The sequence below is a fragment of the Balaenoptera borealis genome (genome assembly GCF_965194805.1).
Source record: "Balaenoptera borealis genome assembly, chromosome: 10".
Lineage (NCBI taxonomy): Eukaryota > Metazoa > Chordata > Mammalia > Artiodactyla > Balaenopteridae > Balaenoptera > Balaenoptera borealis.
The window spans coordinates 26720518-26747129 of NC_138874.1; the positions used below are offsets into that span (position 1 = coordinate 26720518).

The 26612-nt window shown below is 47.3% G+C and overlaps 1 protein-coding gene across 4 annotated transcripts in view; it reads left to right on the forward strand.

Moving 5' to 3' along the window:
* ABCB10 (ATP binding cassette subfamily B member 10) overlaps window positions 1-26612 on the forward strand; it is a 33528-nt gene that overhangs the window by 4631 nt on the left and 2285 nt on the right. For 2 of the 4 annotated variants that reach the window (XM_082407063.1, XM_082407064.1), the window contains exons 2-12: window positions 4163-4363; window positions 5111-5313; window positions 9335-9469; window positions 10227-10373; window positions 11371-11506; window positions 17263-17358; window positions 18582-18791; window positions 20687-20766; window positions 21923-22103; window positions 24642-24685; window positions 26474-26508. In XM_082407063.1, the coding sequence (XP_082263189.1) occupies window positions 4163-4363; window positions 5111-5313; window positions 9335-9469; window positions 10227-10373; window positions 11371-11506; window positions 17263-17358; window positions 18582-18791; window positions 20687-20766; window positions 21923-22103; window positions 24642-24685; window positions 26474-26508 (1468 nt within the window). The remainder of the gene's footprint in view (window positions 1-4162; window positions 4364-5110; window positions 5314-9334; window positions 9470-10226; window positions 10374-11370; window positions 11507-17262; window positions 17359-18581; window positions 18792-20686; window positions 20767-21922; window positions 22104-24641; window positions 24686-26473; window positions 26509-26612) is intronic. The other 2 variants (XM_082407065.1, XM_082407066.1) reach the window with 2 other exon arrangements.

The following is a 26612-nucleotide window of genomic DNA, read 5'->3' on the forward strand; positions in this document are numbered from 1 at the left end:
TCAGCCCCCTTCACCTCCTGCCCTGTCCAGCTTAGCTAGATGCCAGGCTCCTTCACCTCAGCCTCGAACCTGCACCGGGCCTCTACTCCTTTGTTCCCCGTAGACACAGAAAACTCCTTTCCTCCTCTGTCCCTCCCATCGGAGAGTGGAGCTGCTAGCAGGGACACGGGTCATTCCTGACGCCTTGCGGTGATGGCTGTAATATAGATAATAGCGGATACTTACTGTTTACTAGATACTGGGCACTGGGCCAGAGGCTTTACGTGTGTGTGTGTGTAATTTCTCCTCACAACATTTCTGTGAGGGAGGGGTTCTTTTTATTGCTATTTGACAGATGAAGAAACTGAGGCACAGAGAGTTTGAATGACCCACTCAAGGTCAAACAGCTAGATGGCAGAGCTAGGGCACTGACCCTGTCAGTCCCAACTTCAGAACTGACCTTCCCAACATGCATCCCAAATCTGAAACTCTCAGGTCCTGTAGAATCTAGTTCTTAAAAATATCTGCAGTCCTTGTCACGGTCCGTATCCCCTCTGCCCCTCCCCGTTTCACCCCAGTTCCCCTCTCGCCTGGATCAGGGGAGCCTCGGGTCCTTTCTTTTCACTCTGCTGCCAGAGTGGATCGTGTAAAATGCAGATGTGACTGTCTCACTCCCCAGCCCAAGGCCCTTTGAGGCCTGCCTTGCTGCAGAGTCCCTGTTCTACTTTAGAACCCGGATCCTAGTATGCCTCCACTTCACTTCTCAGTACTTCTCTGCCCCAGAGTCCCTGTTCCAGCTTTGTCCTGCAGCCTTTCTGCTCCCTGGCTGCCCTCACCCCCAGGCGAGGCCCCTGCTGTGTTCTCGGCTTGGAATGTGGGAAGATGAAGAAGACAAGCTTTGTCTCAGAATGTGGTTCTGCAGTGTATGAACTGGATGGCCTTGGGCAAGCTCCCTCACCTCTCTGTGCTTGAGTTTCCTCTCTGGAAAAAAAATGAGGGTGATAAAAGCATTGCTGGAGAGAGTGCATATCAAATGCTTCAGAGAGTGGTGGGTGGTTGGTGCCTTAGTCCTTGAGTGACATGGGGGTAGCTAGCTGCACCTGCCCAGCACAATGTCCCGTATCCAGTGGCGAAAGACATGCTTTAGAGCCTCCTCCGCCCCCCAGACCTGTCCGTCCAGGAGCTGTCTACCGGCCACAGCCCTTCTCCAACAGCCTCCGTTTCAGGTTTTCCATCCCCTTTCTTTTGGAGGAGATTTCTCTCATTCTTTGAATGCTGTGATGCAGGAGAATGAGGGTAACGGAAAGATACTTGAAGATACCTGTCAAGAGACAGGTAACAGTTGCTTGGGTCCCGTCAAGCAAGGATAGGAGCAAGCAAGATGCTTAACCATGGAGAAAAGGTGGAGAAGAGTTTCTGGAAGGATTATGGTATACTTGGCTTGTCAGGTTTGGGGGGGAATCAGAGATGATAGTTGTGGCGCAAATCTACATGATGCATGAATGTCCGAGATGGTGCTATGTAGTAAAACCTTAACAGGAATCCAGCTAACCCAATGCTGAAAAAAAAATTAACTTTTGTATACATTCAACTTGTAGAAGAAAGAGGCAAATGACAATAAGACAAGCTGTCAATCATTCTTTGTTTTTGTTTTTTTAATTAAAAGGAAAGAGAGGGGAGATCCTGGAACGAATTTTGATTCAGCCAAATTCCTTTCTCTTTGTAATCATTATCATTACTGTGTAAGAACTAGTGTGTGTTCATGATATACAGGTTCTTATTTTGGAGTTGTAACTTTGAGTTTGAAAACTAGAGGCGGGAGGGAGAGATGGACCTTGATGGCACTCTGCATACATTACACTTACGGAAGTATTTGCCGAAGGGAAGAAACAGACCAGAGAAGCTGGCTGCTGATGACAGATGAAACAGGCCTTTCGGGTTAATCCCCGGCTCCCCAGGCCACTGCTTTCTGGAGCAGCCCGTTTGCCGTGACCGTGCCCTGCAGAACCCGAGCTATACTTGCCTCCTACACCCTTCGGGCTTTCAGTCCCTCTGAGCACTGTCATCAGGAACACCGCGTTTTGAAACAAGACCCCAAGTCTTAAAACAGAAGGAAATGGCCCTTGGCCAGGTTCACATTATGCAGTTCGGTTGTGATAAAGGGGTTTTCAGCCAGTCACATGGGCTTTCTGGCTCCGGTAAAGGAGTCATTGCCACAGACTTCCTGAGCCACCAGATCTTAACGATTCTCTTTAGGCTGTTGTCGAACTCTGATACACTTTCATGCCTCCTTTGCCAAAGTTCAGTTTATTTGTTCATTCATCCAACAAATATTTATTGAGCTTTTACTATATACCTGTCCCTGTAGGCAGTGGGGGTATAACAGTGAACAAAACAGACAGAAATCTTTTATCCTACTGGAGAGAGACAGTAGAAAAGTGAAGCGTTGGGAAGTGCTGGGAGGAGAATGAAGGGCGAGGCTGCTGTGTTTGGGTCTGTATTAACAGCTAAGGTTGCAGAGCAGGCCTCCTTGAGGGGAGGCCATTAGAAGACCCCCAGGAGGGGAGAGAGTGTGTGCAATGTTCCCGACTTAAGTCAGGCTCACATTCCTCCTAGAGCTCTGTTTGCCAACTGAACAACAGGTTCACACTGAGTTCGTCCTCTACTCTTTTTATTAACGTTTCGTGAAAGTAAAGCCTTTCACTGAAGTGTGAGCATTAGGCAAGACACAGATAGAGAAGCTGTTTGCAGGGTGTTGGGAGCACCCATTCCCCAGGGCTCAACCCACATTGTGTCCACTTGGGGTTCTCGCCATTGATTCTCCCGTGATGGCGCTAGCTGGGCCCCAAGTGGGACCAAACTCAGAAGGTGCACAGTGGCACGTGCCCTGCCCCAGTCACTCGATGCCACTCTTCAGAAGGAATCTCTGTTACTTGTTTCTCGTTACTCTCCTGGAGATATTCTGTGCATTCATGAACTTGAAAACCAACAAGCAAAAAAGTCCCACAGATGTTAACATCTGTGTCCTGGGCTTTTTCACTAACAGTGTATCTTGGTGGATGGCTTCATGTCGCTTCCTATAGACTCACCTCGTTCTTTTTAACGACTGCATAATATTTATTAAATAAATGCTCCATAATTGATTTAACTTTTTTCCATTAATGAATGTTTAGGATATTTTGAATCTTTTGCTGGTATAAGCAATGTCATAATGAACACCCTTGAGTGTACATTTTTTGCATACACATGTGGGAGTGTATCTGTAAGTTAGACTCTTAGAGATAGAATTGGTGGATGAAAGGGAATGTGCATTTACGTTTTGACTGATAAGATCACATCACTCTGCCATTGCAACTGTACCAGTTTGCACACCCACTAACAGTGTAAATGCTTCTTTTCCCACAGCTTCACCAACATGGTGCTGTCAAACTCTTTGATCTTTGCCAATCATTAGATGAAAACTGATACATCTTTGTAGCGTAAATTTGCATTCCTCTTATTAGGAATGTCGTTATCTGATACATGTTGTTCCTAATTGGATTTTCTCGATATTTTCTTTTCTGAAAAGATACTGTGCCCTCTGTCTTTTTTTTTTTAAGGAGAGTGAACAGTTGTGTTCTTACATATTTTTATATCATGCTCATATTCTGGTACTTTATTTCCCAGAGCAATAATATTAAGAAGGAATGTATCACGTGTGTAATGGCTGCCCGTAACTGCTTTTCAAAGGTTCAAGTGTTTTGAAATATTAGACATAATCAAGAGCTTTACCTGCATAGTTTGATCTTCAAGCTAAGATACAGTTAGATGCCAGGGAATAACAATGTTATAGCACGAATGTAGGAAAAATATCTCGGGAGGGAGGCTGGAACGGATTTCTGTGGTTAGCTGTCAGTTACTCCTGGGGAAGAAGAGAGCAACAGACCAGGGTAAAGCAAAAGCCGTCTTGTCTGGATACTTGGGGACGATCAGTGCCCTTACAGTCATCCTGCCTGATCTGGCCCCAGAACCTACTCGGTTCTTCCCTTTAGTCAGGGGTCCAGGAGCTAAAGGGAGGAGACTCCCAGCATCTGAGAGCGTCACATGCTCTGAAAAGTTTATTCGGGAAAGAAGCGTGATGAACTCAGCACCCTGCCCCTTGGCCGAAGCACCGATGAACCGGAGAGTTGCTTGTGTTTTCCAGCTGCAGTTGGGTTTCTGACGGTGTCCAGTGTCATCACCATGTCCGCCCCCTTCTTCCTGGGGAAGATAATTGATGTCATTTACACAAACCCTTCTGCGGACTACAGCTCCAGCCTGACCAGCCTCTGCTTGGCGCTCGGCGGTGTGTTCCTGTGCGGCGCCGCGGCCAACGCTGTCCGCGTCTACCTCATGCAGACGTCAGGTGCCACGACCCTCCTCCTGGGCCATGTGGGGTGGGGGGGGGGGCGGATCTCGTGGGTTCCCTGTGCTCCGGTCCCCATGTTGTCCTCTGTTCCTCCACCCCATGGGGGACAGGGCCAACACAGGGCTGGGGATTGTTGTAGATCACTTGCTCTGTGCTCAGCCCTCCTCTCCCGTGAATTGGAGCGCAGTCGCCTGTGTGCCTTCCCGGAGGTTTGAGTGAGGCGGCCGCAGAAGCCGGGACGTGCCCCGCGCTGTGCCGCCCCTGCAGGCGGAGCCGGGCGATAGCGGTCGGTGTCACTGTGAGGCCTGCTTGTTAGTAGGCGGTGACACCACAGTGACGCTAGAGCCCGGGACACCCGACTCCGAGTCGGTTGCTGGCCATTTAGCCGATGAAATACTCTGTAGATAATTCAGCAGTTCTTGCCGTTTGAAATTCAATCCAGGAAAGGATTGCAAAGGAGAAGCCAAATTAGCTTTTGAGAAGATAACGTCGTAAAACATCTCTGTAAGCTATACTTTACAGAAGTCTCTTGGTCACGTTCCGTTTACCGCTGTATCGTGGGCACCGAGAGGAGATCGGTGCTGGTCCCAGCGCGTGCCGGTCAGTGCGCCCGGCTCCCACCGCCCCCGAGCCGGCCCGGACAGGCCTCCGGGGCTGCGGCTCAGAAGAAGTGCCGACCTCGGGCCGCGCGGCTGCGTGTCAGCGGCTGAGCCCGAGCCGACGCCAGTGCTCTTTGCCTTGCAGGTCAGCGCATCGTGAATAGGTTGAGAGTTTCGCTCTTTTCCTCGGTTCTGAGGCAGGAGGTCGCTTTCTTTGACAAGACGCGCACCGGAGAGCTGATCAACCGCCTGTCCTCGGACGCGGCCCTGCTGGGGCGCTCAGTGACCGAGAACCTCTCGGACGGGCTCAGGGCCGGAGCCCAGGCTTCCATTGGCGTTGCCATGATGGTATGTCGGCCCGGCTGCCGGGGCGCCCTGCGGCCGGGGCTCGGCCCGCGCCCTCTCAGGCGTGAGGTGCGCTCCGGTGATCATCGCTGTCGCAGAGGCCGCGGGGACCTGGAGCAGCCGCTTCCTGGGTGGCACCTGCGCCTTCACTTTTCCGCAATGAATTCCTGTCTGGAGAACGGACCGTTGCATTTAGAAAAATCACCTTGTTGCCTGGGCTTTCCAAGAACGTGTGACGGGGGTGGGAGGGCCCTCAGGTGCTGAGCGTGGGTCAGAGGAGGGGTGTCAGTTCCGTCCCCAAAGGCAGGAAGCTGCCACTGCCGTCTGGATGGGACCGAGGGCTCGTTTCCTCTCCTCCTCCTGTCAGGAGCAGGTCCCCTCCTACACGCAGGCAGCTCAGCACTCCCCGCTCCCCCCAGGCCCGTGTCCCTTCCGTAGCTGGGGGCTGAGCCCAGCTCCCTTCTTCACACCAGGGGTCTCTTCAGACCTGCGCGGCTGGCCAGTAGGAATGTAGTGCAGGCCACGTGTGCCAATGTACATTTTCTAGTAGCCACGTTTTAAAAAACAGAAAGAGGGAATTATTTGGCGGTCCAGTGGTTAAGACTGGGCACTTTCACTGCTGTGGGCCTGGGTTCAATCCCTGGTCGGGGAACTGGAACTAAGATCTCACAAGCTGCGTGGCGTGGCCAAAAAAAAAATAAATAAATAAAAAATAAAAAGCAAAAAGAAAGGTGAGATGAGATTAATCTTAATAATTTTACTTAATATAAACAAAATATCAGTTCAACATGTGTTTAATATAAAAATTGTTAGATATTTCATATTATTTTTTCATATTAAGATTTCAAAATATAGTGTGGTTTTTTTAAATAAATTTATTTATTTATTTATTTATTTTATTTTTGGGTCTTCGTTGCTTAGCGCAGGTAGTTGCCGCGAGCGGGGGCTACTCTTTGTTGCGGTGCACGGGCTTCTCATGGCGGTGGCTTCTCTTGTTGCAGAGCACGGGCTCTAGGCGCACGGGCTTCGGTAGTTGTGGCTCGCGGGCTCAGCAGTTGTGGCTCGTGAGCTCTAGAGCGCAGGCTCAGGAGTTGTGGCGCATGGGCTTAGTTGCTCCGCGGCATGTGGGATCTTCCCGGACCAGGGCTCGGACCCTTGTCCCCAGCATTGGCAGGCGGATTCTTAACCACTGCGCCACCAGGGAAGCCTCCAAAATATAGTGTGTATTTTATACTTACGGAACATCTAAATCTGGATGCTCAATTTTCATTGGGAATACCTGATCTGTATTTAGATTTCATAAAATTTGTGGTTGAAAAAGTATATTAACATACCCAAGTTCCCAGACATACTTAAAACTTTACCGATAACTGAATAGAAATGGAGTATCAGTTTTTAATTTTAAATTTTTTTCTTTTTAATTTTTATTTATTTATTTATGGCTGTGTTGGGTCTTCGTTTCTGTGCGAGGGCTTTCTCTAGTTGTGGCAAGCGGGGGCCGCTCTTCATCGCGGTGCGCTGGCCTTTCACTATCGCGGCCCCTCTTGTTGCGGAGCACAGGCTCCAGACGCGCAGGCTCAGTAATTGTGGCTCACGGGCCCAGTTGCTCCGCGGCATGTGGGATCTTCCCAGACCAGGGCTCGAACCCGTGTCCCCTGCATTAGCAGGCAGATTCTCAACCACTGCGCCGCCAGGGAAGCCCTGAATTTTAATTAAAAATAAATACAATGTAAGATTTAGTTTCCCAGCACACTGGCCACATTTCAGGTGCTCAGTAGCTGTGAGGGGCTGTCATCTTAGTGCAGTTCTAGACCCCTAGCATGAGGACGGTGACTGGTCTTTCCTCACAGGTGGAAAAGCTCAGGTTTCTGTCCTGTGTCCCACAGAGCATTCAGTCCAGAGCAGAAGGATATGTTGAGCCTGTAAGAGCTGACGTACAGAATGGAAGACAGCTTTGAACTCTTATGTATGCCCAGCCAAGAGAGAGGCAAAACTCTGGGAGGAGGGCCCTCCTGAACTAAAGCACCGTTTCCAGATATTAATAGTCTGGGGCTCAGGAAGAGCTGGGAAGCTCTTTTTGTAGCAGTTGAAGAGAGTCCCAGTGTAGGGCAGGTGGCTCATCAGAGGTAGGGAGCCTTAGTACCGTGAGCTGCATAGCAAAGCACCACATCTGGGGGCTCAAACAGCAGAAGTTTACTTCCCGTGGTTCTGGAGTCTGGGAGCCCCAGGTCAAGGTGCTGATGACGTAGGTGCATTCTGAGGCCTCTTCTCTTGGCTTGTGGGCAGCCGTGCTCTCGCTGTGTGCCCCGCTCACAAGGCCTTTCCCCCGTGCTTGTGGGGGGAGAGCTGACTCGCTGGTGTCTCCTCTCTTAAGGACCCGAATCCTATCAGATCAGGGCCCCGCCCTTATAACCTCATTTTACCTTAACTCCTTCCTTAGAGGCTCCATCTCCAAGTCCAGCCCCATGGGGGCTTAAGGCATATGAATTTGGGGGGGACACAAACACTCAGCTCATAGCAGGGCCTCATAGGGGGCATCCCCTGGGACCTGGCCTTTCGCTCTGGAGGAACAGAAGTGTACTTTGTTTCTCATGGGCTCCCTGGACCTGACTATGGTAAGCCTGCTCCCAAGAACCTAATAATGTCTGTACCATACTGCCAGTTTGGTAATTTACGTTTGGGGGGTCTTCCTCCCACCATTAAGATGTGTGTTCCTGATACTCCAGCGCTCCTTGCATGACAGCACCCTGCGATATTCTTCAGAAGGTTATTTCTAAGCATGGAACCGGAGCACAGGGAGGCAGGCTTCTGAGCCCATCCCCAGGGCCTGGGGAGCACCGAGGGATGCCCCCCGTGCAGAGGGCTTGCTTGGCCTGTGTTGTGTTGAGACCTGCCTGGGTGCCTCGCTGCCCCTGCATGTGTCCTGTGGCCACTGCCATCCCAGCGTCTGCTTGTCTGCTCAGGGTGGGTCGTCCCGTAGATCAAGGTGCTGAGCTCATTGCTGCCTCAGGGCCTCTGTGTACTTGCTCTTCCAAGACCACATGACCCTGTGGTTTCTCTCTCTCTCTCTCACGTGTTTGCTCTCCGACTCTCACCTTTGCTGTCCCCTTGGATGAAGCTCCACGTGGGTCAGTTATCTCCCAGGTGCCTAGAATAGTGTTCGCTGCATGAAGGCATTAGGCAACCAATGAGTAAATAAGTGAATGATTGCGTGCTTCGTCCTTTACTTTACATTTCAGTCTGCAGCTTTTCCTCAGCATTTTAGGAGAGCCTTGTACTGATGATACTATTTTATAATTAATAATTTGTTGAAGAGATGCTAGTACCATTTAAAATACAATCACCTAATTGCAGGGTTGGCTACGGGAAAACCCCACTGTGTTACTTCCCCTTCGAGCAACTCCAGTTGTTAGGAAACTCCTCCTTTTGTTGAGTCCAGATCCATCCGACTGAGATTCCAGCCCTCTGAGCCGCGGAAACAGCTCTAACTTGGTTGTTACACCCCCTGCTAAGTCCTCTTTCAACTTTGTCATATGGTGTGGGGGTTTTTGGTCGTGCTGCCACCTGAGTCATTTCGGTGAGCCATTGCTCGGGTTGTTCAGAGCCCTTGATCTGGACCTGAATGCAGGACTCCTGGTGTGGTCTGGCCAGCGTGGAGCAGGAGGCGGCCTCCCTCCTGCGCTCGCATCCTGCCCCCCTTATCTGTCCTTGAACAGCGTGGCCTCATTTACACAGCACCGGTCCTGCATTGTGCCAGTAGTGGTGCAGCAGGGGAGGGTAACAGAGCCCCACCCTTGCTTCAGCAGCTCTCTGTCACGTCACTCCTGTGTGGCAGGCTGAATATTCATGGGGCTTTGTGAAGACTGAAAATGTTTGAAAAGTTCTACCAAAACTGGATGTACGATTTTGAGACAGCACCTTTAAGCCTGCCTGTTAATTTCAACACACACCCACTTAGAGTGGGCAGTGAGAATGTCTTGCTACTCTGTGTAACCCAATACCTTTTGGCTTTTGTTTTTGACAGTTTTTTGTCTCCCCTAATCTGGCCACTTTCGTTTTGAGCGTGGTGCCTCCAATATCCATCCTTGCTGTGCTTTATGGCCGATACCTACGGAAACTGACCAAAGTAACTCAGGACTCCCTGGCACAAGCCACTCAGGTAAAGGCCCCTCCCTGGTGTGGTCTCCACTTGAATGAACTCAGAGCCAGGGTATCGGTGGGCAGACCCTAAGGGATGTGCTTAAGCTTTTCAAAAAAGTACTTCCTTTTCCTTACATTAGCCCCCCGGATCCTAGCAACACAAAGTACTCTGCCTTCTAGACTAGATTACTACCCACACCTCAGCGTTGAGCCCACTTGACTGTACATTGTGTGAACTTCTTACTGTTACTATTTCTTATGGGACGAAAAAGCTAATTATATTCTGAAAATAGTTTCTGGATGATACTCTGTCCTTCATTAATTAATAAAGGTAGCTTTGTAATGCTATCCAGTATTGTCTTTTTTAAAAATTAAAAATAACTTATATTTTCATGTTACAAAACCATGCATATTTATGAAACTAAAATTTTGAGAATATAAAGAGAAAAAATAACATGCATAATTCTAGCTCTCAGAATGAATGTTATTAACATTTTGGAGTCTATCCTTTTCATCTATCTTTTTCACTACGTAAAATATATTTCTTTATCTATCTACCTACCTTCCCATTTATCTCTTTATCTACCTATATATATGATGTATCTATGTATAGATATATATTTGTTTACAAAAACAGGATTGTTCATAAACTCTGCTTTGTAATCTATTTTTGACTTGGTTGCATATCATGAGCAGCTTTCTATTGATAGCATCTTAAAAATGAGAACCACATTTTAATGTTGCCTCCCTCGAAATACATGTATTATTTCTCCCAGCTAGCTGAGGAACGTATTGGAAATATAAGAACTGTTCGAGCTTTTGGGAAAGAAATGACTGAAATAGAGAAATACACCAGCAAAGTGGACCATGTGATGCAGTTAGCAAGGAAAGAGGCATTTGCTCGGGCTGGCTTCTTTGGAGCAGTAAGTAGATCATTTTGGAAAGAGTGAAAAGGGTAGACGTTATGATTGGGAGGGGTTTTTATTCTGTGAATCTTGCCATACATAGAAAATACTTCTCTTCTCCCTCAAGAGTAAGAATTACCATCCTTAAAATATTTTTGTGAAGGAGGAGGGAAACAAGTAAATGTAATTAAAGGAAAGGTGGTGAGACCAAGACAGTGTGGGATTGGGCACTGATTCTCAGAGTGTGGTCCAGACCAGGCATGTCAGCTTCGCCTGGGAACTGGTTAGGCACGCAGATTCTCAGCTCCACTCCGGATGTCCTGAATCGGAAACTCTTGGGATGGGGCTGGCAATCTGTGTTTTAGCCCCAGGTCATTCTGATGCAGGCAGTTTGAGACCCACTGAGGATTAACCAAAATAACCTCAGTGTATTTCAAGAAAGAAGTATAAGAAAATTGATCACGTTGATCACAATGAACTCGGGTAGGACACCGAACTAGAAAATCACCATGATGGCAAATTCATAATATGTTCAAACTGGAAAGAACGTTAGAGGTGATTCAGTAACGGCCGTGACTTAACGGATAGGAAGGCCCAAGGAGGCAGCGCTTACAGAGACCACGCACCTCACGCCGGTCAGGGCAGGTGAGTGTGATGCAGGGCTCTGGCTTCTCAGTGCCGCCTGCCCAGCCCATCACGGTACAGTGTACTGATTTCCTCCAGTTAGGGAAGGCCTCCTGACTATCGTTTTTCTCCTTTGCAAATTGATTAGACTGAGTAAAATAGGAATCTGACGGGTGACTTAGTGTTTAGGTTTCTGTGTTAATGAGATTATTTCCTTCAATATCGTGATATTTCAAAAGTATTTTTAAATTCAGATTAAAACTTACTTAGTATTTCGGAAAAATCTTGCTTGATGGTGAAATGCATAAAGGGAATTATAGGCCATGTGAATGCTTTTTGCATTTGGCGTCTTCGGTTCCCACCTGACTGCTGTGTTTTCTTCCCTTGACAGACCGGGCTCTCTGGGAACCTGATCGTGCTTTCTGTGCTGTACAAAGGAGGGCTGCTGATGGGCAGCGCCCACATGACAGTGGGTGAACTCTCTTCCTTCCTAATGTATGCTTTCTGGGTTGGATTAAGCATTGGAGGTATATAATTTAAATAGGCTTGGGGAATTACAGATCAAAAATAGGGTTATAGTTTCTGAAATGAAAACTTAACTTTCCCATTACTCCACCTCTCATCAATTAACTAACTGCAGAAACCTCTCCTAGAATGTTACTCCAACTTGACTTTGGAAGAAAGAGCAAAGATACAAGTGGGATCCTCCCTGGGGTCGGGAATTTCCAGGGTTTTGCAGGCCCCCCGTAGCTGGTGGAGCTCCGGGTCTCACTGGAGCTCTTTCCAGCTGCATGTAGGGCAGCCTGTTACCTTTCACCGTAGGATGGATGCTGGGGAGGAAGGGTGCTGTGAGCAGGCATGTACAGGAACCCCCAGCCTCTGGTGGTGGTGATGCTTCCATGATGGGCAAGTCACTGGTGGGGAGTAAAGTTCCTTCTGTACAAAGTCAGCCATGTTCAAAACTGGTGAACAATCACAAATATAAACGATAAAGTACATGAAGCACAGTTGCTTGCTTTTGTCAAGAATCTCTCAGAGATGAGCTTTCATTGTCTACTCCTGGGTGAAGGGAAGCAAGATCCATGGAGTCTGCGAGGTTTTCTTTTCCGTAGCTTTCCTGAGGCCCCAGCCAACCGGGAGCAGATGATTTCCTGCTTTTTGTTTTCCTTCTTCTCTTTGAAAAGAGATGGAAAGGTTAGATAAACATTGAAGTCTGGTTCAAGGAGCTCAGGTATCCCATGGGGTCACCTCAACCAGACACTCTTGTTGTTTTCAGGGTTTCAGGGTTTTCTACTGGTCAAAGGTATAGGCTTCTCCTTAGACATCCACAGGCAAGTGAGGATATTTTCTGGACTGAGATTTCCAGAGACCCCTTTAAAAATAGCATTTTAGTTCCTCTGGCTGGTCTTGAAGACACACCTGATCAAGACACTTCCGGGTGCTGAGTGACGTGGGAAGCGAGAGGGCCAGTTCAGGAGGACAGAGCAATGACGGTGTTGCCCTTTTCTCTCCTCTCTTGGGTTGGGCCTGTCGGGCTGTAGGCTCGCACGCCCGTGTGGGTGGGTTCCTTTCAGCCTCCTGTCCCACCTCAGAGCGGACTTGTCTGCCGCTGCCTTCCCTCTCTGTGGCCCTCCTGTGCACGGTCCACGCTTGACTGCTGTCAGCTTTCCTCCTGCCCCCCCCAATCTTGCGTTTTCTGCCACATTTGTCTCGATCTTTCTTAGTCCCTCTGCCGACACCTCCTTTTTTCCATAGTACTTGACCTGATAGACGCTACCTCTGTTTTGGGGTGTTCTGCTGCCCTACCTTTTGTCCCAAGTTCATAGCTGTGTCTTGCACAGAAATTGGTTGGAAACACAGTTCCCCGTCCCCTGGGAGTCAGTTACCTCCCCTGGTCACAGATGTGCTGCTGAGGCTTTGTCTGTGCTTGAGATTTCGGGGGGCTCGGCCTCCTGAGCCACAGGCCACCCCCCGGCTCTGGTTGATGGTTCCCGCCGTCTGGCGGTGGAGAGAGGAGTGAAGTGTGGGCAGGACTGTAGGGACCTGTTACAGGTTGAGTTGGGTTTTAAATGTTTTTGTGAAGCTCACTGTTTAGAGTGATTCTGTGATGAATCTGCGATCAAGAAATCCTGTTTTATTTATTAAATAAATCAGAATTTTTATATGTTGGTTCCTGCTTAGAACAGATTTTACTGAAAAAAAAATAACCCACAATAAATTCTACATTTATTCTCTGTTGTGAGAGGGTCAGAGGTGCTATTTGAAGGAAAACATGCTTGTTTATTTTATACCAGAGAAGGCTCTTACGTCTTCCTGTCGAACCCAATATCTTTTTTTCTTACATTTTTATTGAGGTGAAATTCACGTAACACAAACTTAATCATTTTTAATGGACAGCTCAGTGGCATTTAGTACATTCACAGTGTTGTGCAACCACTACCTCTGTTTAGTTCCAAAATATTTTCCTCACCTCGAAGAAAAGCCCATATTCATCAAGCAGTCTATACCCGCCTCCTCAGCCCCTAGCAACCAGTTTGCTTTCTATCTGTACGTATTTACTTATTCCGGATATTTCACGTGAATGGAATTATATAGTTTGTGGCCTTGTGTGTTTGGCTTCTTTCCCTTTGCATGTTTTCAGAGTTCACCCACATTGCAGCATGTACTTCATTCCTTTTTATGGTTGAATAATATTCGATTGTATGATAGACCACATTTTGTTTTTCCAGGGCCATTTTGTCTTTGTTTCTGTTTTCCAGGGTCTAAACTCTTTACTATGTTGTGAACTACTTCTGACTCTTTCCCTTGACTTTTCCTTCCTTCCTTCCTTCTTTCCTTCCTTCCAATTAATAGACTTCTTAAAAGAGCAGTTTTAGGGGCTTTCCTCGTGGCACAGTGGTTAAGAATCCGCCTGCCAATGCAGGGGACACGGTTTCGAGCCCTGGTCCGGGAAGATCCCACATGCTGTGGAGCAACTAAGCCCGTGCGCCACAACTCCTGAGCCTGCACTCTAGAGCCCGTGAGCCACAACTACTGAGCCTGAGCTCTAGAGCCGTGCTCCGCAACAAGAGAAGCCACTGCAATGAGAAGCCCGCGCACCACAACCAAGAGTAGCCCCCGATCGCCGCAACTGGAGAAAGCCTGTGCGCAGCAACGAAGACCCAACGCAGCCAAAAAGAAAGAGCAGTTTTAGGTTCACAAAAAGTTGAGCAGAAAGTACAGAGAGTCCCATAGTCCCCCCACCCCCCGTGCACAGACTCCCCCATTTATCAGCATCCCCCACCAGATGGTGCATTTGTTACAATTAATGAACATACACCGACACATTATCACCTAAGTCCAGAGTCTACCTTAGGGGGTCACTCTTAGTGTTGTACGTTCTGTGGGTCTGGACAAATGTATAATGGCATGTATCCACCACTGTAGTATCATACAGAGTAGTGTCACTACCCTAAAAATCCTCTGTGCTCTGCCTATTCATCCTTCCTTCCCGCCAGCCCCTGGCAACCACTGATTTTTTTTACTGTCTCCACAGTTTTGCCTTTTCCAGATGTCGTATTGTTGAAATCATGCAGTGTGGAGCCTTTTCACCTTAGCTTCCTTCACTTAGCAGTAGGCATTGAAGGTCCCTCCATGTCTTCTCATGGCTCAATAGCTCTTTTCTTTTTCTTGTTGGCTGGATGGACCACAGTTTATCCATTGAAAGGACATCTTTGTTGCTTCCAAGTTTTAGCAATTATGAATAAAGCTGCTGTAAACATTTGTGTGCAGGTTTTTGTGTGGCTATAAGTTTTCCTCTCCTTTGGGTAAGCACAAAGGAGCACGATTGCTAGATTGCATATGGTAAGAGTATGTGTAGTGTTGTAAGAAATCGCCAAACATTCTTTCAAAGTGGCTGCACCATGTTGCATTCCCACCAGCAGTGAATAGAGTTCCTGTTGCTCCACATCCTCACCAGCATTTGGTGTTGTTAGAATTTTGGATTTTTGCTGTTCTGATAGGTTCGTTGTTGTCATAATTTGCTTTTTTCCCTGGTGACGTGACGCAGAGTATCCTTTTATGTATTTATTTGCCATGGGTGTATCTTCTTTGGTGAGATGTCTGTTTGTCCATTTTTTAATTGGCTGTTTGTTTTCTTATTGTTGAGTTTTAAGAATTCTTTGTATACAATAGTCTCCCCTTATCCTCGGTTTCACTTTCTGTAGTTTCAGTTACTTGTGGTCAACTGCAGTCTGAAAATATTAAATGGAAAATTCCAGAAATAAGCTATAAATTTTAAATTGCACACCATTCTGAGTAGCATGATGAAATCTCACGCTGTCCTGCCTGGGACATGGGCCATCCCTTTGTCCAGCACATCCCACCCGTTAGTCTTTTGGTAGCCGTCTCGGTGATCAGATGCACTGTGTAGTACTGCAGTGCTTGTGTTGATGTGACCCTTGTTTCACTTAATAATGGCCCCCAATTGCAAGAGTGGTGATGCTGGCAATTCACATATGCCAAAGAGAAGCCATGAAGTGCTTCCTTCAAGTGAAAGGGTGAAAGTTCTTGATTTCATAAAGAAAGAGAAAATCATATGCTGAGGTTACTGAGATCTATGGTAAGAATGAGTCTTCTAGTCATGAAGTTGTGAAGAAGGAAAAAGAAATTCGTGCTGGTGTTGCTGTCACACCTCAGACTGCAAAAGCTACACCACACTGCTTAGTTAAGATGGAAAAGGCATTTAATTTGTACAAGATACTTTGAGAGAGACCACGTTCACATGACTTGTTACAGTATATTGTTATAATTCTATTTTATTATTAATGTTACTCTTACTTTATAAATTAAACTTTATCTTAAGTGTGTGTATGTAGGAAAAAAATACAGTTGACCCTTGAACAACACGGGTTTGAACTGTGAGGGTCCACTTATACAGATTTTTTTTCAATAAATACGTACTGTAGTACTACACAATCCACGGATGCAGTTACAGAGGGCCTACTACAAAGTTATACATGGATTTTCACATGCGAGGGGGTTGGCGCCCCTAACCCCTGTGTTGCTCAAGGGTCAGCTGTGGTATATATGGGGCGCCACGGTTTCAGGCATCCACGGGGGTTTTGGAACGTATCCCCCGCGGATAAGGGGGAACTACTGTATTTTGGATACCAGTCCTTTGTCAGATGTGTCTTTTGCAAATAATTTCTCCCAGACTGTGGCCCGTCTTCTCATTCTCTTGACAGTGTCTTTCACAGAGCAGAAGTTTTTAATTTTAATGAACTCTGACTTCCTTAATTTTTTCTTTCGTGGATTGTGCTTTTGATATGATACTTAAGAAGTCATTGCTGAACACAAGGTCGTGTATGTTTTTCTCTTATGTTATCTTCTCAGAGTTTTATAGTTTGGCGTTCTACGTTTAGACCACTTTGAGTTAATTTTTGTGAAAGTTGTAAGGTCTGTGTCCTGAATCATTTTTTGCACATGGATGTCTGGTTGTTCCAACACCATTTGTTGAAAAGTCTACCCTTTCTTCATTGAATTGCATTTGCTCATTTGTCAAAGATCAACTGACTATATGTATGTGGCTCTGTTTCTGACCAATGCATTCTTAATTTAACCTGAAGGTTTTAATCCACCGTATCTTGTATAAATAACTGTATACCTTAGACAGAATATTTGAATTGCATTTTTTCAGCATCCTTACTGAGGGAAAGTGTTACAAGTATATGTTCTGGCAGTTGACATGGAGTGTACTTGGAGTTTAAGTCATTAATTAAATCATAGTTCAAAGGTGACTTTAAGAAGAGGTTGGAGTATTTAACATTGCCAAATTTCTTTTCAGTTTTTAGCCTGGTAGAAGTTGTATTTGTTGACTGTCTGCAAGGAGGGTTTGATTATGTGGATATGTCTTTTAAATGAATATTGGGGTACCTTAAATTCCTTATAAATATGGGATAAGCATTGTATTTTATTTATATTGCTATGTTTTTGAGTAGGTAGACTTTTATGTAACATTGTGATTTTAATTCAGTGGTTGATTAGTATGACTGTATGTATTTATAAATTCCCTGATCTGACCAAACATTAAATCCGTATTAGAAATAATGAAATTGGAGGAGGAGAAACTGAAGGAACACAAGGGTATGAGACTGAGGGAGTTCTGGTGGATTCCCAGGTAGCTGCTTCAAATCAGATTTTATATTAAAAGCGGGTGTGGTTACTGTTCCCAGAGGGCTGGGAGTAGCAGAGGGCCGTTTCCTGGTTCCAGTGACAGACGTGTGCCTTTGCTTCTCGTCCTCAGGTCTGAGCTCCTTCTACTCAGAGCTGATGAAGGGACTGGGTGCCGGGGGCCGCCTCTGGGAGCTCCTCGAGAGAGAGCCGGAGCTTCCTTTCAATGGTGGGTCTGAAATGGGTTTGCTCCTGTTTGCTGGGATTAAACAAATGTGGTTTCGGACCGTGACACCAGCTTCCTGCCCCACTTGGGATGGACGAACGTGAGCGGGACGCTGTCCCTTGCGTGTGGCAGGGACAGGGCCATCAGTGGGGTGGGCGGTGAGGAAGGACAGCTGCTGGGCGCTGTCATGGGGCCCCAGGGCGTCCCTGGAGGCGCGGGGACTGACCACAAAGCGTGCAGCCACTGTTTACCTCCCTGCAGGCGATTTGCTACCACAGACAGCAGGGTAGAAGTGAGTGCAGCTCAGGGGTGCAGATAGGAAGGGCCCGGCCAGTGCCCCAGACTTGTCTTCCTTGGTGCTTTTGACGTTTGTGTGGGCGGGGGGGTGGGGGGGGGCCGGAGGACAGGAAGAGGGATCACGCGTATAAAAGCCTCGGAGTTGCCTGGCTTCGGGGGCGGGGCGGAGGATCCTGCCGCTGATTGGCTGGAGCTGTCTCCTTCACCAGCTGCTTCCCGGGAAGCCGGCGCTCGGGGCAGCTGTGCGGCCTGGGCCAGCTGGCCCAGGGCTCGGGGGACGGGGCTGTGAGCGGCAACCACTGCCAGCTGCTCGCTGATCCCTAGGGACTGGCGGTTGGCCCCAGGTCAGTAGCGAACGCCCAGTGTTCTCCGCTCTGACAGGCTGGGAGAGACTGAGCCCCTTCTCCCAGGTCGGGAGCAAGGCTGCACAGGACGGAGCAGACCTCTGCCCGCCTCTAGCTCTGGGGCTGTTGTGCAGTGCCCGCCTATTGACCATCATCCTCTCAAAACATGTATTTAGAGAAGGTGAGGGAAACCCTAGACAAGGGAACCGCAGAGGCAGCATACAGGGGGAAGGCCCCTGGGCTCGCCCGGACGGCTCCGCGCTGGAAGCTCCGTCCCCGGCTCGGCTGGCACGGGCAGGCTGGCTCCTCTGCACCTCGGCGTCCTGTCAGTAAGACTGGGATGGGGACTTCTGCCTCTCAGGGCTGCGAGACTCCAGCAAGGTGGCGGGCGTATGGTCGGACTGCCGGTGCAGAGCGGGTTCAGGGAAGCGCTGGTCGGAGGCCTCCTCCTGACCTGCCCGGGAAGAGCCCAGACTCCAGGACTCGCCACGCTGGGCCAGGTCTGCAGTCAGAAAGGCGGGCGCTGGGCTCCGCGGTGAGCCTGAGCTTTGCCCTGAGTGATTGGCGCTCCATCTTCCCTTGCAGAGGGGGCCATTTTAAACGAGAAGAGCTTCCAGGGCGCTTTGGAATTCAAGAACGTGCATTTCGCCTATCCAGCTCGCCCAGAGGTGCCCATATTCCAGGATTTCAGCCTTTCTATCCCAGCAGGATCCATCACAGCGCTGGTTGGCCCAAGTGGTTCTGGCAAATCAACAGTGATTTCTCTCCTGCTGAGGCTGTACGACCCCAGCGCTGGTGAGTGGCTGAGCACGTTGTAGGACGGGAGGCCTCTCCTGAGCCCCCAGAGAGGATCAGATTACGCAGGGGCCGTTCAGTGCGCGAGTTCTGAACGACTTCTGAACGCAGAGGGTTTGTTCCCAGGAAGGAAATCCCAAACAGAGGATTCACTTTTCAGGCTATGGCAGCTCGTACAGAGGGCCCGTCGGGCACATTGTATACCTTGTGTTCGCCACTCAGGTCCAGAGTGGCTTCCTGCACCCCACCTCCTCCTCGTCTCCCGTGTGGTGCTTCCTCCACCGGGAGAGGGGCCCCAAGAAGGTGCCTCGGGGCTGCTGAGCACCGCCGGCCACGGCCGCACCGTGAGTAAGTGCCACTCGGTGCCGGCCCTGAGCTTGTGCGGGAGCCCGGGCTCTCCCTGAAGCCCTCCGGTCCTCCTGCCTGGGGCTGGTGTGCAGACAGGGCACGTGGCCGTCACTGAGTCACTTCTGGGCCGCTGCTCCGTTGAAGCTTTCTTGCGGTAGTAGAGGTTTTCTTATGGATTTTTCTCTTTCAGGTTTTTTTTTAAATTTTTAACTGGATTATAGCAGCTTTCAGAGCAAAGAACACATTATTTTACTTCTTTATATCTTTTTAAAATATACAGTTGACATACAACGTATGAGTTTCAGGTGTATAGCGTAATGATTCAGTATACGTATATACTGTGAAATGACCACCACAGTGTGTCGGGCTAACATCCATCACCACACACGGTTACAGAGTTGACATCCTTCTTTGTGTCAGAGCTCGGAGAAGATAGTCTGTTTTGGGATTAAGAAAACAATGATGGGGACTCCCCCGGTGGTCCAGTGGCTAAGACTCTGTGCTCCCAATGCAGGGGGCCTGGGTTCGATCCCTGGTCAGGGAACTAGATCCCACGTGCATGCCGCAACTGAGAGTCCGCATGCTGCAACTAAGACCCAACGCAGCCAAAATAAAATTAAATAAATAAATATTTTAAAAAAAGAATGATATTTCTCAGCAAAAAAACAATTGTCGGTATAAAATAAAACCATGAATTTAAAGAGTATGTCTTATGGTGTTTTTGGTTACAACAGTGTGAGAGCTGGTTATGTGCCAGGTAATTATCTGACTCACAGATCCTGACCCACAGAACCACCAAGTGCGTTAAAATGAGTATTACTACACTGTTTGCCTCTGGAATCACTGCCTTGGTTTACCCTCTACTTGCTGTAAAATTCTGAGTTTAGAAAAATCCTAGTGAGGGGGATGCAAATCAAGTCAAAATACTAAGTCTCTAGTTTCTTCATCACAGTGAATAAATCAAGGAGAAAAGCCACTACACTTACATTCCTGCCTTGTGTAGCCTGTAGAACACTTATACTTTTTAAGTCAAGACCTCAGGTTCTTGTAGGTTTATGAAAGTTTATAGCTGGCTTGTATAATGCCACACACCTAACTGAGAAGGAATGGGATTTCTTGTGATGGTCGCTGTCATTGTAATCGGGAAGCATGATTGCATTCCCTCAAGGTGTAGAGGTAATTCTGTCAACTGAGGTCACAGAGTTATATCTGACTGTTGAAACACTCTGCCACCGTGTCAAACAGAGTCTTAGTTGCAGACAGCAGACTCTCCAGCTATGCTTACTCGGGAAGGCAAGCTGGATGGATGAGCTAGGTGGGCTTAGTCATCTAACCACTGCAGGGAGGCAGTAGGCGTGGACGATCCAGAAAAGTCCCTTTTAGTTCTAAAATTCCCTAAAATACGTTGGTTTTAGATTCTGTTTGGAGATTTTGAGTATCTGATCTTTAAAAAACTGAGTCTGGAATTTTCACACGAGATCCTTTCTGTGTTTACATCAGTCATTGGCCCCATGATACCCAGTGACTCTTTCCTTCTTCTCTGCAAGGAACGATCAGTCTTGATGGCCGTGACATCCGTCAGCTAAATCCAGTCTGGCTGAGATCCAAGATTGGGACAGTGAGTCAGGTAGGAGGGGAGGGCTCCATTTTTATTACATTTTCTTTTAAAATGGCTTCTGTCATTTGCTTTTTTCTTGGTCTTGAACCTTTCAAAAGAAAAGGAATGGAAGTTTTCCAGATGTATGAAACCAATCTCCAGGGCAGGTTGTTTAGGTTTGTAAATAGTGCTGTTTCCTGAAAACCTTAAACATTTTAACCACTCGAAGCATTGACTTTATCAGAAGCTGGGGACTGGCATTACTTTGTAATGCAGATAGTCTAGAAGAAGACTGGGGAGAAAAAGATACAACTTTTTCGCTTCTACTGGCTCTTCCTCAATTCTCATTTTCATTACTAGCCGGTCTACTGTTTTGCATAATGGGTTTCAGAGACAGGCAAGCAAAGGCTGTGGCCAGAGCCAGGGTCTCCTTGCAAAGAGTCTGCAGATTTCAAGAACCTTGATGTCATGCGGCCTCTTTGACGAGGCTGTTTTCACAAGACCACTCGGTGCAGGGGGATTTTGACACAGCTATTGGTATTTTTATCACCAAGCTTCGTGCACAGCAGGCAAACCCAAGCACACCAACTCCTGAGCCTCTTCCGCTAATGAGCCTTCCCTCAGCACCACTCTACTGGTCGGGGGCAGTGACGGGGGGCTTGGCTCGGTGGTGCAAGGGTAACGGCAGTGCCACAGCCTTACAGGGAGGGAGAAAGAAGCTGGGAGTTCATTTGCTTTTTAGGACTATTCCACAGAATGGCTCTGTCCAAATGCCACGTTCCCGCCTGCTCTGTGTGTATTTCAAAAAGTGATAGATAGAAATGGATTCTCCCATTGCCCTTGGACGGCAGGCAGCTGGAGAACACAGACGGGCTCGGGGTCCTCCTTGGGGAGGGGGGCTTGCGCTTACAGAGCACCTGCTGTGTGCTGGATGCTCGCAGGTGGCTACTGTGGGACCCCATGTCCTGCAGTGGGGGACCTACAGGTGACAAAGGCAGTCCTGCTCGTGCTAATGCATGCATTTTTTAATCGCCCACGGGGTATATTTATGGAGAATGAACCAAAAAAACAGTATATATTCTCTGGGAACCGTTTAGCGTCTTAGCTGTAAGTATTGTACTAAGCTCCACTGTATTTACTAGACTGTTGCAATTTGCAGTGAATACGTTTTATTTCCAATGTGTAGGAACCAATTTTGTTTTCTTGCTCAATTGCGGAGAACATTGCCTATGGCGCAGACGACCCTTCCTCGGTGACGGCCGAGCAGGTAGAGAAAGTGGCTGGTGTAGCCAATGCAGCTGCGTTCATCCGACATTTCCCTCAAGGGTTCAACACTGTGGTCGGAGAAAAGGGCGTGCTCCTCTCAGGTACCTTTTTGTTACCCCTTTGCGGCAAACACTCTCTAAACATTTCCTGTCGCAGTGTTATTTTCTAATTAGGCTTTTGTCCTTAGAGTTTATGAAATTAACCTTTTTCGTTTTCTCACATCTCTTTTGTATGTGGACAACTCCCCAGTGCCTTTCACTTTCCACCCCAGATGTGCTTCCAGATTCCCACTGGGGTCCCACTGGGTAGTACTCAGCCACAGCAGCTTTCTCTCATCCCAGAAAAGACATGTTTTGCAACTCGAGATCCTTGAAAACTGTAGAAAATAAGACAGATACCGCGGATGGCAGGATGACTTGTCCAGGGAGGCAGAGACTGGATCAGGGCAGACGTGCAGCTGAAGGAGCTCCTTATTCCCCACTTCGTAGGTTACGTGTAGACCCAGGACTTACAGACTTTTCTGTAGAGGGCCAGAGAGTAGATGATTTAGGTTTGTGCGTCACACGTGGTCTCTGTCACAGTCGTCTTATTATTTTTTAACGACTCTTTTAAAACATAAAAACCATTCTCAGCTTGAGGCTGTGCACAGACAGGCCCTGGTCCAGACCTGGCCCAGGTGGAGTCCGCTCTGCCCCGTCCTGGACGAATGGGGGCTCGCAGGGCTGTGGCACCATCTGGCCCGTGGTGTCGGCTCACCCTGCAGGTCAGATCGCCCTTGGGGGCGGTGTTTCCAGGAGGGAAAGAGAAAACAGTTCTGTTGCTTTCGAGCGCAGAAGTGGGACCAATGAATAAAGGAGTAAATTTTTCGTTAAACACAGATTTTTTTTTTATTACAAATGTTCAACTGTACTTCCTTTCACGGCGAGCTCTGTCACTGGATGTGTCCGAGCAGGGGATGGAGGCCTCCATGTCAGAGTGTAGGCTGCCAGGTTGGACTGGAGCAGGAGTCCTTTCCAGTGCTAAACTTTGTGCTTGAACTTAGACTACAGACAATTTAACACAAAAACGTTTTAAGTTTGTTGTGTATGATTTGTTTAAATGATACGCAGTAGATGAAAAACTGTTTTTTGATAGATTGGGGAAGTTCTGGGGGTTTTGATAGATTGGGGAAGTTCTGGGGTTTTTGATAGATTGGAGAAGTTCTGGGAGTAGAACCGTTACTGCGTCCCTGGAACAGATGTGTCCTTGGGCAGGACGCCAGTGTAAGCTTTACCGAGATGGAGGAGTGAGGTTGGGAGCTACCTGTGCTCTGTCCCATGAGCACAGCACCTGCTCCCTTCGAACAGGTGCTGCATGTCCTTCCCTTTGACCAGGATTCTCAAGCTCCATCTCCCAGTGAAATAACCAGAGGTTTCAATCTACCCTGGAGGAAGGGTGGGCATCTAGCAGTAGGCCCCCCGTGTGCTCATTGGCACTGGGGTTTTCAGAGCTGCCCAGAGCCCTTGCTGGCTGCTCTGCTGACCCACACCGAGCACTCAGACCCCCACCAACCAGAGAATCCGGAAAGGAAGGGTTTTTCCTCCTTCCCTTATCGTGAGGGTGGGGTTGCCTGGTTGAGGACAGCTTTTAGCAGTGCCACCCATTTCAGTTTAAATGATTAACTTGTCTTAGATGAAATGATAAGTAGGTTCAGCCAGTAACATCAACCAAAAAGGAATGTTTTCATCACCAAAAGTGGAATTGAGTTTCCTAACATGAACTAAGTTGGGAGGAGTGAGCTGAGTCCTGCTCTGAGACTTCACCAGTTGTAACTTAGGAGAGCGTCCCTGGGGGAAAGGAGAGGGTGGGGTGGAACAGGGATGAGGAGGGGAATTGTCATCTGTCTGTCCCTTCCACCCTTCCCCCACACCGCCCCCCCTTGCGTTTAGTAGAATTTGAGTTTTACAAAGGGGGCTGGCTAGAATGGCATAGTCTATCTGTTGCCCCCAGTTTCATACAGGCACAAAGTACCGCATATGTCGGTTGTTCCCTGGGGCAGGAAAAAGAAAACACCGTGAGAGTGGAAGTATGGAGTGGTGTTCTGGGCGGACAGTGGAGTTACCAGTCCCAGCTCCTTTCGCCCCTGTCCATCTCACGTACTGCTCGGAAACCTCTAACTTTCTCGAGTTGCCCGTTTGTTTCCTGCTACAAGAGGTGCTGTCTTGGGGGACGCGGCACGTGTGTGGTTAAAAGCACACCCCACTGTTCAGACCTCGGCTCTGCCGCTGACCAGCTGTGAGGCCTCTCGCAGGATATTTGTGCCTCAGCTTTTCACCTGTAAAAAGAGAATCATTATAGGATCTACTTCAAAGGCTTGTTTTTGAGATGAAATGAAATAATACATGTAATGCATTTAGGAAATGCCTGGGACGTAGGAATTCCTCAGTGTTAGCCATGATAATAATTGTTGTTATTATTAATCTTGAGATAGATGAGAAAACATTATAATATTTAAAACATAGGTTTCTGTTCTCGCATCTATCTCAACTATGACTGGGAGAAACTACCTTCAAATTGTCATATGGCTCATCAGAAAAGCCTATTACCAAGAATTTTTGTTAAGGCCTTCAATTTAAAAATGTATATATTGTCGTTGTCAGGTGGGCAGAAACAGCGAATTGCAATTGCCCGTGCTCTGCTTAAGGTAAGCCCAAAGCCTCTCGGCCGGGGTTGGCATTGTTCTTCATCAGGGACCTTGTAATTTGTAATGTGCAACTTTTCTTCTTCTTCCTTTTTCTTGGGAAGGGGCGGGTGGGTATATGGTTGACAGTTCTGGTGAAAGATGAGTTGGGAATTCCACTGAGTACCTGTGGTCCAAATTTAGCAAGTGTTTCCTGAGTATTAGGAGCCAGAGGGAGAACAGTTTAACACACAGATCTTCCATCAAGAAGCATACAGAATATTTTAAAAAAAGAACGTCTCTATGTGTGTAACTGAGTCACTTTGCTGTGCAGCAGAGATTGGCACAGCATGGTATATCAACTATACTTCAGTACAAAAAAATAATAAAATTAAAGAAGCATACAGTCTAACTGGTGGAGTAGTGATTATATCAAAATACCAAAATAGTACAAGTATGCTTACTTGTATAATCTGTAATCACCTGCTAAACTGAATAGTACGGACTTGAAATACTTATACAAGACTCCTAAGAGGAGAGGGAAAAGCTGAAAGTCATAGACATTGTATTTTTTAGGAAATGATGGCCTTCTCCTTTGTTATATAACTATCCTCCTCAGATTTATAGGTGATTTTTTTTAAAAAACAGCTTTATTGAAGCATGATTTACATATCATAAGACTGACCAGTTTTAAATGTACTTTTCAGCGACTTTTAGTAAATTTACAGAGTTGTGCACCCATCACACAATCCAATTTTAGAACATTTCTATCACCCTGATACCCTTTTGCAACCTTTCTGCCTTCCCAGCCCCAGCCTGCCACTAATCTACTTTCTGTTTGTCTAGATTTGCCTTTCTGGACATTTCAGATAAATGTAATCAGACAAGATACGGTCTCCTGCTTCTAGCCTCTTTCACTAGTATAGTTTTTGAGGTTCCTCCATGTTGTAGCCTGTATCAGTACTTTATTCCTTTCCATTCCTTTGTATGGACAGACCACAATTTGTTTATCACCCAAATGTTAATGAACTTTTGGGTTGTTTCCGGTTTAGGGCTGTTGTGAATAGCACTGCTCCGAATGAATAGTGTACAAGCTTTTGTGTGGGCATGTTTTCACTTCTTACGGATAGATTCCTAGACAAAGCTAGAATTTATGTGTTTCTCAGTTCTGTGTGTACTACTCCTAGCTAAACTATAAGCAGGACCTTGAGAGTCCATCTGACTCACTTTAGAGCCCCACTTCATACTGTTAGTTGATTCACCAGCAGGTTAAAACTGCACTATGAAGAATATCCGGTTCATTGATCACTGTGATCATGGTTTAAAATCATGTCTAAATCTTCCATTTATGAGCTTATCTCAGACACTTATGAGCTTGTTTTTCTTCTTTTGTAGCAGCTTTATTGTGATAGAATTCACACACTCTACAGTTCACCCATGGAAAGCATACAGTTCAGTGTTAGCGTATTCAGAGTTGTGCATCCATCACCATAATCAATTTTAGAACATTTTCATCACCCCCAAAATAGCATCCACACACCACCCTGCCTTATTTCCCCATTGACCCCAGTCCCAGGTAACGGCTCTGCCCCTGCAGAGGTGCCTGTTGTAGACATTTCCTGTGTGATTTCCTAAGTGGAATCACACACGAGGTGGACTTTTGTGTCTGGCTCCTCTCGCTCAGCAGAATGTTTTCAAGGGTCATCCATGTTGTATCATGTATCAGTACTTTATTTCGTTCTGTTACTGAGAGTTTGTGTTTTTCTAATAAAATTATGTTTTCTTTTCCTTTTAATGTTTTTCCTTCTTCAGAATCCCAGAATTCTTCTCCTAGATGAAGCAACCAGGTGAGGCTATCTTAATGTGTAATTGGATTAAACCAAATTCTTCCTCTATCACAAACTTTTATTCTGTACTTCAAGTGATACGGCTGAGAATGCCTTACACTTTA